This window comes from Vipera berus (genome assembly GCF_964194415.1).
Source record: "Vipera berus genome assembly, chromosome: 3".
Classification (NCBI taxonomy): Eukaryota; Metazoa; Chordata; class Lepidosauria; order Squamata; family Viperidae; genus Vipera; species Vipera berus.
The window spans coordinates 13395259-13408463 of NC_138204.1; the positions used below are offsets into that span (position 1 = coordinate 13395259).

At 41.1% G+C, this 13205-nt stretch overlaps 1 protein-coding gene across 1 annotated transcript in view; it reads right to left on the reverse strand.

Annotated features, from left to right (window-relative positions):
* Window positions 1–1896: 1896 nt before the first annotated feature.
* Window positions 1897–13205, reverse strand: part of PHACTR3 (phosphatase and actin regulator 3) — a 145894-nt gene continuing 134585 nt past the window's right edge. The window contains exons 9-12 of the mRNA XM_081324078.1: window positions 11892–11953; window positions 7048–7188; window positions 4441–4517; window positions 1897–1965 (exon numbers count right to left, since the gene is read on the reverse strand). Of these exons, the coding sequence (XP_081180204.1) occupies window positions 1950–1965; window positions 4441–4517; window positions 7048–7188; window positions 11892–11953 (296 nt within the window). The 3' untranslated portion in view covers window positions 1897–1949. The remainder of the gene's footprint in view (window positions 1966–4440; window positions 4518–7047; window positions 7189–11891; window positions 11954–13205) is intronic.

The window sequence follows — 13205 nt, forward strand, 5'->3', positions numbered from 1 at the left end:
ATTTGGTCAACTCTGATTTCAGTTTCAGTAAACAGTAATCTATAGGGATCTTTTCTGCACAAAATTTCTCCCAATTAAAATGAATTATGAAAAAGGAAAGCAAACTGCTCAATATGTACAGTATGCAACTGCAGCCCAGGATTTTAAGAGTAATAGACCTTTGAAACACTTCAGCATAATCATCCTCCCAGTCTTAGGAGTGGGGATTACTCACTGCAACATATTTACGAATAACATCTTGCATAATGCAAAACCAGGATATTTTTAAGCATGCATAAACCAGACTGAGTACATATATTAATAATTTACTCAGAAGTGCATAGGAGAGAGACAGTGTTTGTCCTGTCGGGAATTTCATTGTGGGGTATGATTTTACTGTGTTTTATTCTTTTCCCTGACATCATTTTTAGTGCCTTAACTCAGATTTGCACTACTTGTGATCAATCAAATGCTGTCACATAAGACAGTTTGTGATTGATTAATGGTTGGTTGACTGATTACGTTCCTTCACGTTCTCAACTCTTAGCAATCACATAGACCAATTTTTTCTATGATGATCTGTCCCTAACCTTGTCTTTTAGTTCTTCCAACAGTGAAATGTTTATGAGATTAGTAATTTCTAGCTGGTTCCTGAATATGCCTCGTGAATTATGTCTGCCTGAATGATTTAATGATTGCATAGGTCTGCATTTTCCATACCATGGTTTTATTCAGCTGCTCTTTGCATTTTGTCTGCAATGTGGAGGACTTGTAATTCTTACGGGAAAAAAAATAGGTATGTCTTATACACTCAATTTGCAACATTACATATTTTTGTCTATTGATTTTACTCTTGCGAGACTTCATCCAAAAGTATTGGTGGGAAGTGATCTGAGATCATTGGGTGTACAACTGCATTCACCAGATACTGAAGCAGTTGTGGTTGTTCACATCAGGATTCAGATGAAAATATTCTTTTTTAAAAAACTCATTTACTTCCATAGCTCTTCTAATAGGAGCTCTTTCTCCATTAAGGAAGGCGGTTATCAAATTTCACATCGTACTGTGCAAACAAACAGATTGCAACCATTTCACACATACAGATATTCTGCCTTTTAACCCTGCCCTTTTAAATAATCGTAGCCTAAAATAGGTTCTCGCCCTTTAACTTTCATTTTTCCAATGAACTAGTTCAACATCTCAGTTACCATGATAAAAAATCGACCCAATAACATCCATTTTTTGCAGTCCTACACTTGAATCTTCCTTCTAGAAAATGGAAGCCCCTAATAATAAAACTTGTTTGAGGGAAAGAAAAAATCAAATCGTTTCCCATGTTCCTTTAAACTCTGATGCTAAATCCCATAAAACATGGAGGTCTGCGGAATTGTTTTCTGCAGTAAGCAATCATTTAATTAACAAAAAAAATGAACAGTTCAAAAAAAGAGGAGTGTTTTGTTAGACATTATATATATATATAAAAAGAAAAGAAACAATATAGTAAATAACTTTATAGAACATGAACTTAAGTGTTTTGTACAAACTAATTGTGGTAAGTCCCCAATGTCTTGTCACCATGATAATACTGAATGATGGTGTGCGCCGTGTCCATTACGTCGGAGGCCTTGGAATGGTAGAGCCTGTACATGCACAACATCTCTTTTCTCAAGATATGCAGCAATTCAGTTTAAAACAAGTAGCAAAGGAATGCAGTCATTTCCTTTTGGATGAGTTCAATATTGTCAGTGAATTTTCCCACCCCTTGAGGGCTGCGGCTCCAAGGTGACGGCCCTCGATGGATAGATCTTTTTAAAGATGAGCTGCAGAGATGGAATTTGCAGTCTTTCCTGAACCTGAAACATCAGCTTCTCATAGACTGAACCTCAGAGAAAGGTCTTCACGTTTTCCCTGATGCATGTTCAGTGGTGGATATCAAAAAAAGTAGACAAATTCTTCGCAGAAGAAAATCTCTATGGCCTGTGGAATCTAGAAGTTAAAAGGGGAAAAAAACAGTGACTATGGCAATTCTTTAGAAGTTCTGTCACAAAAAACAACTTCATGTAAGAAATGGCAGCATGCAATGACCTAAGCATGAGTTAGTCAGTCAGTCAGTTAGTTATTACCTACCTACCTACCTATTGGTAGTCAAATGGAAACTTTTATTTTCCTCAAAATTTTAAAGTTAATGAGAGGGCTCAGGCGAGGCAATTGATCAGTAGATTATATTCACAAATTGGTTGCAATCAAAAGATAGTTGTACATGCTTCAAGAGAATAATTACTGGAACTGCCTTTTGTAATTTTCACTGCTGAACTTTATCATACTACTGAATTGGTATTTCTGTGTATTTTATTTATTTATTTATTTTATTACATTTATATACCGCCCTTTCCCGAAGGACTCAGGGCGGTTTACAGGGTGATTAAAAAACCAAGATACAAAAGTTAAAAACAAATTTAAAAAAATTATATTTGTCCCTGCATAAATAAATAAAACCCCAGTTAAAATAAGATTAATCCTCAGCCTGGGCCAGAGAGCTCGAAGAGCCAGGTCTTCAGGCCCCGGCGGAATGAACAGAGGTTGGGGGCAGTCCTGAGCTCCACTGGCAGCTGGTTCCAAAGGCCCTATCCCTGGGTGTTACCCACCGGCAATCTCTTACCGGTGGCACCCTGAGAAGACCCTCCCTGTGGGAGCGCACTGGACGAAGGGAACTTGATGCCGGCAGCAGGTGTTCCCTCAGATATCCCGGACCCAAGCCATTTAGGGCTTTATAGGTCATCACCAGCACCTTGAATCTCACCCGGAGGGCAACCGGAAGCCAATGCAGCTCGCGGAGTAGAGGTGTTACATGGGAGTATCAAGAAACCCCCATCACAACTCGTGCGGCCGCATTCTGCACCAGCTGAAGCCTCTGAGTGGTCCTCAAGGGCAGCCCCATGTAGACAGCGTTGCAGTAGTCTAAACGGGAGGTCACGAGCGCATGAGTGACTGTGCGTAGGGCATCTCGGTCCAGATAGGGTCGCAACTGGCGCACTAGGCGAACCTGGGCAAAAGCCCCCCCTGGTCACGGCTCCTATATGGTCTTCAAAATTGAGTCGTGAATCCAGGAGGACGCCCAAGTTGCGAGCCCTATCAACGGGGGTAACACCTCACCCCCCATCGTTAGAGATGGAATAGTCTGGTTGACCCAAGATGCCGATATGCACAGCCACTCAGTCTTGGCGGGATTGAGACGAAGCCTGTTTCTCCCCATCCAGACCTGGACCGCCTCCAGGCACCGGGACATCACGGCGAGGGCATCGCTGGGTTGGTTCGGGGTGGAAAGAAAAAGTTGGGTATCATCAGCGTACTGATGATACCCCACCCCGAAACCACGAATGATCTCACCCAGCGGTTTCATATAGATGTTGAACAGGAGGGGAGAGAGAACCGACCCCTGAGGAACTCCATAAACAAGAGGCCTCGGGGCGGATCTCTGCCCTCCCGTCAACACCGACTGTGAACGGCCCAGGAGATAGGAGGAGAACCACCGTAAAACGGTGCCTCCCACTCCCAACCCCCTGAGACGCATACACCATAAGTTACCTTTTGTTTAAAAATGGTCTGCGCTCACTCAAATTGTGCTGAATATTTATTGATAATTTGATTTTTCAGGTTTGTTGTTCCTGTTCTTTTGCATAACAGCAGTGTATTTTTCATTACTTGACCAACCTGAGACTAAATGCTTAAGCTTAGAGAATTACCAAGTAAACTGATGGTGAGTTTGGGATGAAAAGCAGACAGATCAGTTTCATTTCAATCACCTTGGGCACCCCAGCAACTCATGAATGAAGGGAAATAGGCATGCCCCAGCATAATGTTGCAGGATCCAACTAGGATGGTGTCCAGGACCAGAGGTTTAGTTTTCTGAGGTTTGGTCTTTCAGATTCATGCTGGAGCCAATCTTGAGGGAATTTCTCATCAGAATGTGAGAAGGTGAAAGCTGGGAAGACTAAATCTCTAGTCCTGGTGATCAACCTAGAGTGTTCCAAGTCATGGAAGAATGCTGCAGTGGGGTAGAACATTCTGCAGATTTTATAGATAGAGATAGATAGATGATAGATAGAAAAATAGGTAGGTTAGATAGATAGAGATGGATGATAGATAGATAAATAGATGATAGATACAGTGGTGGGATTCAAATATGTGAACAACCGGTTCTCTGTGTGGATGCTGCTTCCGGAAGCCCATTCTGGGCCTGGGCAACAAAACAATTAGCTACTGGTTCTGCCGAACTGGTGCAAACCGGCTGAATCCCACCACTGGATAGACAGACAGACAGATAAGAGTTGAGAGAGAGAAAATAGAGAATAGATGATACAGATAGGATAGATAGGTGATAGATATAGATGGATGGATAGACCAACAGACAGATAGACTATGATATTTAATGGATGAATATATACTATCTGGGCAACTGACCTTGTCAAATGCTTACTTGATGCATGTACCTCCATTTCATTACTTTTGTATTCATTTAACTCTTTACGAATAGCTGCCTGAAAAATTCAAACAGAAACAAGATTAATTAATCCTTTAAACTGGCAAGAAAAGGCACAGCTTAAAATTTAACTGAAATGACATCTTATCCTTAAAGAATCATAAGCCTTTCCAACTGAACAGTTCCTTGAAGTCTGTTCCAAATCCCTAGCAAGTGGGTGGCAATAGAGTAACTCCATCAATGGAGGGTTCCATGAAATGGCTCCTTTATAGCTTCTGTTTTTCCACCATGCCTAACAAATCAAATTGAGGTGATTGCCATGTGTGAACAGGTAAAAGCCTAAAGTGGTTGTGTTGTAAACATAGATACAAAAACAATAAACAGAAAGCGTTGCTCTCTGTTTTATATTCCATCCCCCACATCCAAAAGTCCGGGTAAGGCCCCCAGGTCTGCCGAATAGTGTTATAGACTTCAGTTATGCCATCCCAATTTTTTAAACTTTCTAACAGTTTCTCAACTTGGCAGCTTGAAGATGTATGGACTTCAACTCCCAGAATTCCCCAGCCAGCACAGAGTTGAAGTCCACACCTTACTGTGTTAAATAAAGATCAATATGTCTCTCTTTGGATCTATCTCCGGCTTGATGGCACATGGCCAAAATATGCGCATATATTCTCAATTGACCTGTTGTACTATTCTTATATGAGCAGCTTGGCTGCAGTGATTTTTCATTTCAGCACATGGAAGGAAAATCTATTTCAAAGATTCATTTCTCAGTGTAAGCAAGGTATATTGCAAAATCTTAAATGGAAATACAAACTGTCATGAAGCACCACCTACTCAAAATTACTGGAGAAATCAATAAGGCACGGGAACCATTGAAGCGCAACCACCCTAAGTGGGGATAGGCATTCACTGGTATCACAATAGGGTACCTTATTCTTTATTTCCTCTCATGAAAAAGCCTTATAATCATTTAGAAAATTATTTGTTGAAATGGGTGGCTGTAAACACTTTAGAAAGGTGCAGAGAACCACAACAAAGTTGATTGAGCCTTGGTGGAGCAGTGGGCTAATGCCTCCTTAAGTAACACCAGCTGCCTGCAATTAGTGCAGGTTCGCATCCCACCAGGCTCAAGGTTGACTCAGCCTTCCATCCTTCCAAGGTAGGTAAAATGAGGACCCAGATTGTTGGGGTCAATAAGCTGACTTTGTAATAATGCCGCTTGGGGCCCCCCGAAAGCCCTAATAAGCAGGCATATACATAGAATGAAGGCTATTGCTAAGCACATTGATTTGTGCTTTAAATTGTAAGCCGCCCTGAGTCTTCGGAGAAGGGTGGGATATAAATGGGATTAAAATTAAAAAATTAAAAAAAATTAGGAGACTGGAGGCTAAAACATACGAAGAACCATTGCAGGAATTGGGTATGTCTAGTTTAATAAAAAGGACTAGGGCTGACATAATAGCAGTTTTCCAGTGTCTCAGGGGCTGCCACAAAGAAGAGGGGTTCAACCCATTGTCCAAAGCACCTGAAGGCAGGACAAGAAGCAACGGATGGAAACAAATCAAGAAAAGAATCAATCTAGAACTAAGAAATTTTTTGACAGAACAATTAATCAGCAGAATGACTTGCTTCCAGAAGTGGTGGGTGTGCCAACACTGGAGGATTTGAAGAAGACCATTGGACAACTATTAGTCTGAAAGGGTTCAGGGTTTCCTGCCTGAGCAGGGGGCTGGACTAGAAGACCTCCAAGGTCCCTTCCAACTCTGTCATTCTGTTATTCTGTTAATACCGGTCTGACTAGAACAAGCAACCCATATTGGATGTGTTCAAGTAGAGGCCATACAAGCATCCCTTGGGGATGTTTTAATTAAGATGTATGTTCTGAGCAGGGAGGTCAGACCCAAGGGCCTAAATAGCTTCTTACTCTACGTTTCTGTGGCTTTGGTTTAATGTACAGTTAGTTCTCGACTTACAACCACTCACTTAGTGACTGTTTGAGGTTACAACGGCCCATAAGGTACTTATGATCTGGTTCTGAAATTACAACAACATGCGCGCGCACACACACACACACACACACACACACACTGCGGTCACATGACTGCATTTTGGGTGTTTGGGGTGTTTGGCAACTGGCCCACATTTGCAGGCATTTGCAGATGACCATGATTTAAGTTTTTGCCAAAAACAAAAATGCCATGCGTTTCTCTTTTCAACAAAAATGCCCCATAGCAAACAACGGGTCTGCTTAATGCCTGCAGTGTTCATTTAATGACCATGGTGATCGGCCACAAAAAAGTCGTAAAATTGGGTCAATCATACAATAGAAATAGCACTTAGCCTCATATATCGCTTCACAGTGCTTTACAACCCTCTAAGTGGTTTACAGAGTCAACATATTGCCTCCAACAATCTGGGTCCTTGGAAGGGTGACCTGCTTTATGGGCGTCACGATTTATGACTGTAAAGAGCAGGATCCATTATAATCGTAAGCCAAGGACTACTCTTATAACTGGCATCAAGATAAGGGTTGAACATTAGGCCTTTGGCAGGCATATGTCACAGAAGAAACACCACAATACCTTGTCTGCTGCTGAAAGCCTGGTCCATGGCTTGTCTGCTCGTCGGTCGTAATCCTGTGCTTTTGCCACTTCCACATAATCACTGAATCGGATGAGGATTTTTCTGTCTCTTAATTCATCAACCGTAGGTCGTTGATTAAGCTGTGAAAGGAAAAATTTGTAAAATGTAGGAGCTGCTAAAAAAAAAAAAGGACTAGGATGGAGAATATTAATGGAAACGTCTAAATTTCCTTTCTGCTGACATTTTTGGAACACAATTAGGAATGTAAGGGGTATATAAGTTTAATAAAATAAATAAAAAAATAAAAAAAACAGCATGCAACAGGTATTCCTATTTGATACACTTGTTCATTCATGACCAAAGTTTAGAGTATGACACTCCTTGGGCTACTTTAGAATTGTTCTGTTGTAATACCAGTAACACTTAGACTTCTATACCACTTCACAGTGCTTTACAGCACTCTCTAAGCAGTTTACAGAGTCAGCTTATTGCCCGCAACAATCAGGGTCCTCATTTTACCGACCTCAGAAGGATGGCAGGCTGAGTCAACCTTGAGCTGGTGAGAACTGAACTGCTGGCTATGGGCAGAGTTGTAAACTGGATACCTCCTAAGAAACTTTTTTTTTCCTTTTTAATGCTGTGTTTAGTACTTTAAAAACTACTTTGCTTCTGACATGCCCTTCTTTATATATTACATTAGGTACATAATTTCTTGATTTAGATCTGAGTTCCCAGCAGAGCATACCACTAGGAAGGCACACCTGAAAAATATATTTCGAAACACAATCTATTAAAACTATGAAGATGAAAAAGCTATGATCAAAGCTGAACTTATGTCAGGTTGACCGTTAAATGCAGTGGGTATAGGAGGATAGGTGATGTCATTTTTACAGATCCGTGCATAATCGTTCCTGCGCTTAACGTGCATTCCAGCGTGTTCTTGGCTCTAGATGGCAAAACATCCCATGAAACTCTGCAGTAGAAAGCCTCTGGACACCTGTCGGAGCTAGACATGCCAAAATTTGTTTACAGCCATCTTCAATGTTCTTACAATCTTTCCCCTTTCTGCTGCCAGCTTGCTCACTCAGCTCCTGGCAGCAGGGAGAGAAAACGGGTGCTTGGCGCTGAGACCAGGCACGTCTTTGAAAGGATCCTTCACTTCCATGAAGCTTTGTTCAAAAACTCCCTTGAGGTTGGTCTGCAGATCAAGAAATAAGTTTAAGTGTAAGCACGAAGCAAGCCCGTTGCTCCACATTACCCAGCGTTGCAAACCATCTCAGTCTTTTCTGAGGTAACACTGCAATAAAAGGAAGAACTTGGTCTAGTGAAGGGGTAGGCCACCTTGGCTCTTTTATGACTCGTGGACTTCAACTCCCAGAATTCCTGAGCCACCATGGCTCAGCTTGGAAACCTCTCCTTTTCCCCTCAGCATGGCTGGCTCAGGAATTCTGGGAGTTGAAGTCCACGAGTCATAAAAGAGCCAAGGTTGTCTACCCCTGGTCTAGTGGTTAAGGCATCTGGCTAGAAAGATGGCTGGGTGACTTTGGGCTACTCATTCTCATTCAGGCCAATCCACTTCACAAAGGTTGCTGCTGTCAGGGAAAATAGGAGAAGGAAGGAGCATTGTGTGTGTTCACTGCCTTGAGGTATTTGGAGAAATAATAAAGGCTAAATTTGTTTGTTTGTTTATTCCAAGGTAATGAAACTGAGTTGCATTCCCTTCATCGTGCACTTCTATTTGTCAGTGCAAACATAAGTTGGAATCCGTAGTCCTCAACTTACAACAGTTCGCTTAGTGACCATTCAAAATTAGAATGGCACTGAAAGAGTGACATATGACTGTTTTTCACACTTATGATCATTGCAGCATCCCCATGGTCATCTGACTGAAATTCAGACGTTTGGCAACGGACTCATATTTATGACGGTTGCAGTGTCCTGGGGCAGGGGTGTCAAACTGCCGGCCCATGGGCCGGTTGCATCATGCGGAGGCCGCGCCCACCCCAGCTCCGGCATTGTGAAAAACATCGCGATATGTTGCGACACATCACGTGATGTGGCGAGTTTGACACCTGGGTCCTGGGGTGATCCCCTTCTGCAACCTTCTGACAAGCAAAGTCAGTGGGGAAGAAAGATTCGCTTAACAACCATGTTACTAACTTAACAACTGCAGCGATTCTCTTAACAACTGTGGCAAGAAAGCTTGTAAAATGAGGCAAAATTCACTTAAATGTTTCAATTAGCAACAGAAAGTTTAGGCTCAATTGTGGCCGTAAGTCAAGGACCGCCTACACTGTCCACTCTCTTACTAAAGGACTACAGGTAATCCTCAACTTATGACCATAATTGAGCTTGCAATTATGGTTGTAAGTTGGGACAATTGTTAAGAAGATCATCACTTGACTGCCCCAATTTCACAACATAACTTGCAGTGATTTTAAGCAAACACCATGGTCATTAAGCAAATAACATGGTTGATAAGCGAACCCTTTTGTTCCCCATGGGTGTTTTTTTGCTGGAAACCACAAATCAACATTGATTTCTGGCAAAAATATCATAAATCATGACTATGGAATGTTGCAAACAGCCACAAATGCAGGCTGGCTGCTTAGTGCTCAAAACATAGTTACATGCCCACATAGGAAGTTTGAATCCAATTAAGTACCTTTTCAGGGTCCATAAAAACAGAATCATAGGACTGGAAGGGACCTTTGAGATCTTCTAGTCCAACCCCCTTCCCTAAATGGTTGCTAAGCAACCAGTGGTAAGTTGAGAACCACCTCCATTCAAATATTCTCTCTTTTAAGGAATAGAGAGTGCAGCTAATGGGTTGCTATGCACTTCCTGATAAACAGCAGATTTGTTGGCTGCAGTAATTTCCTATAATCTAAAAGATAATCATTGGGAAATTCACTGAGAACAAGACCAGCTCAAGAATGGATGCCCAAGAGCAAAGAAACACACAATGTACATTTGTTGCCAGGTGACATAATAGTACTACTTTCCCACTGATTCAGTCACTCAACATCTGGGAGTGTTTGAAAATCCTACATGAGGAACTTGGATGAAATGGCAGAAAATTTCACTCTCATCTACTTTCTATTCATAGAAAGTACATTGAGGGAGAAACTTGTAGGAGCTTTTGCAATGTATTTTTAATACCAGACTATATTTAGCACTTCCACAAAAGATCTGTGCATTCTCTTGGGGAATGAACGAGCGAATGCATCCCTTTCTGAGAATTGTCCTTAGGCAGCACTTCTTGTTACTGGCATAGAGAAATGTAATGTGGCTGATTATCAGGAAGCTTTGGCTCAGCATTAATTCCAATTGCTTGCATTAGGATCCTGTCTCTTGTAAATAAATACCCCATCCCATTTTTAACTCTGTGTATTGAGTTTTTGGTGGGAGGAGTCCCGCAGACCTAGAGAGATATCCACACTGAGGAAAAAGATTGCAAAATCCTTGCCTTCCATTCAGTTTGTGTGCAATATGCTTAGGTGTGATGCAGTAGGAATCTCCCTCAATTATAAAATTGTGATGCATTCAGCACATCTTCTAGCTGAATCTAAAATCCAAGCTAATCAGACGTAATCCCCTTTACTGTTTCATAGAATTGCAGAACTTATAGATTGATGAGACAACCTTATAGGTCATCTAGTCCAGTTCCCTTCTTAGAGTTAGTCATTCACCAAATTTGTTCCTGACAGATAACCATCCAACCCTTTTTGAAAACTTAAGGAAGGAGAGATGGAACCAACCATAGCTCTAGATAAACCATGATACTGCTTAGAATTCTTACAATCAGGAAGTTCCTCTTGAACATGAATCTTATTTTCTTTTATTTCAACCCACTGATTCTTGTCTTGCACTTAAGTTTCCCCAGACAACAGGAAAAGTCCCTCTTGTATAGCCTTTTACATGCATATTAGTCATCTAATTTGCAAAGCTAAACACACCTAATTCTTCATAAGGTTTGGTTTCCAGTGTCCTTAGAATTATCACTGCCCTGAGTCCTTCGGGAGAAGGGCGGTATAAAAATCTAATAAATATATAAATATATATAAATATAGTAGCTCTCCTCTGAACTAACTCCATATTCTATTTAATGCCCCAACTGGACACAATATTCCAGGCGTTATGTAGGGGCAGAGTAGAGAGAACTGTGTCATTATTACCTCCTGTGATTTGAATGCAATGTGTCTGTTAATATAGACCAAAACTGTATTGGCTTTTTTAGCTGCTGCATCACACTGCTTTCTCATATTTAGATGGTGACCCAGTAAATGGCCAAGAACCTTCTCATACACTCTGTTGCCTAGCAAGGTCTCCTCTAGCTATGTGTTTCATTTTGCTTATTAAGAAAAGAGTAATACACTTGTCATAGTAGAACCTCACACTTTTAGTTTGGCTCAATTACCAAGGCTGTCAAGAAAAGTTTGAAGCATGAATTTGTCCTCTGAGATGTTAGCCAGCGCACACACTCCTTGTTAAGCTACATGCAAATGGTAAATTGTTGTCCAGCAAAGGGTATGATTTAATTATGTTTATTCTTGGACTGTATCCAAAAGACTGCATAAGCTTGTAAGCCGCCCTGAGTCTTCGGAGAAGGGCAGGATATAAATGGAATTAAAATAAAATAAATAAAATAAATAATTCTCTCAAAAATGTTATCAGAGGTGAGAAAAAGTTGCAGGACCTGCCCCAAAGCATCTTCTCACTGCTAGTCAGGTTTCAGTAGCTCAGACAGCATGAATGAGAAAATCAGTTTGGGAGCATCATCATCACAGTAACTATATGTTAAATATTTGGTCGAGACAGAGAAGATGTAGAGGGATCTTACCTTTCTCGTCAGCCTCTGCTTGATCTCTCTCCTTTCCTCTTGTTCTGTTTGATCATTCCTTTCTGCAGAAAATATGAAGAGAGAGATGACTTTCCTCATCAAGACCAACTTTGCCACCCCGTCTTTCTCACCACCAGCTCTTTTTACACAGCTCAGCTGGTTTGGTATTCTGCCAGAAGCATTGCACACTCCTTAGCATGAGGGTTACATGGATGCCAATGTCAGATCTCCTCGCTGGTGGCCAATTAAACCGGACTTCAACAAATGTGGATCAGCCAACCCCGTTCCTTCATCAGGACAATGAGGAGTGTTTTCAGAGGGAAAATCGATAGACTTTTAGAAGTCTAAATGATCGTTTTGTGATGCCACATCTCTCTCTGAGTCATCCGTGCTGCCCTTACGAGCTGGAACATTGTAGAGAAGCTGCTTCAGGGAACACACGTTCCTTGTACACTTACTCGGTTAGACTCCTGTAATTTTGTTGATTAATTTATAACAATAGCCAGCAATCAACACCCACGCATTCCTTTGCCTTCTAATATCCTGATGATGCCAATCTTATTATAGATTCTGCCTACATTTGGCAGAGAGGGCGGGGGAAGAAGGGATTCCTTGTCTATAAAAGAAATCGTTTCTTAAAGAGATAGTCTCTGTAAATCCCTTCCCTTTCGTACACCGAAACTATTAGTATTCGAGCTTCATCATTTTCACACAGTGGAGCTAAAAATAAGCACGGCTGCAGCTGCTGTAACACTGTGTGAAATATATCCTTAATTTTCAGATGTGAGTTAATGGATTTTCTATATCAAGGGCTGCCTATTGCTAAATTAAGCTATGCACGTGTGACCTGAAAAAAAGCAGGTTTTAAAAACCATTTTAGCAGAAGGGAGGGAGGGAGGGAGGGAGGGAGGGAGGGAGGAAAGAAAGAAAGAAAGAAAGAAAGAAAGAAAGAAAGAAAGAAAGAAAGAAAGAAAGAAAGAAAGAAAGAAAGAAAGAAGGAAGGAAGGAAGGAAGGAGGGAAGGAAGGAAAGAAAGAAAAGAAAGAAAGAAAGAAAGAAAGAAAGAAAGAAAGAAAGAAAGAAAGAAAGAAAGAAAGAAGGAAGGAAGGAAGGAAGGAAGGAAGGAAGGAAGGAAGGAAAGAAAGAAAGAAAGAAAGGAAAGAAAGAAAGAAAGAAAGAAAGAAAGAAAGAAAGAAAGAAAGAAAGAAAGAAAGAAAGAAAGAAAGAAAGCAATAGATTGTGGAACAAATTTGCATTGCATGTTGTCACAGGAGCCCCACTAGAGGGCATTTTCTGCATTAAATCAAAAGCACAA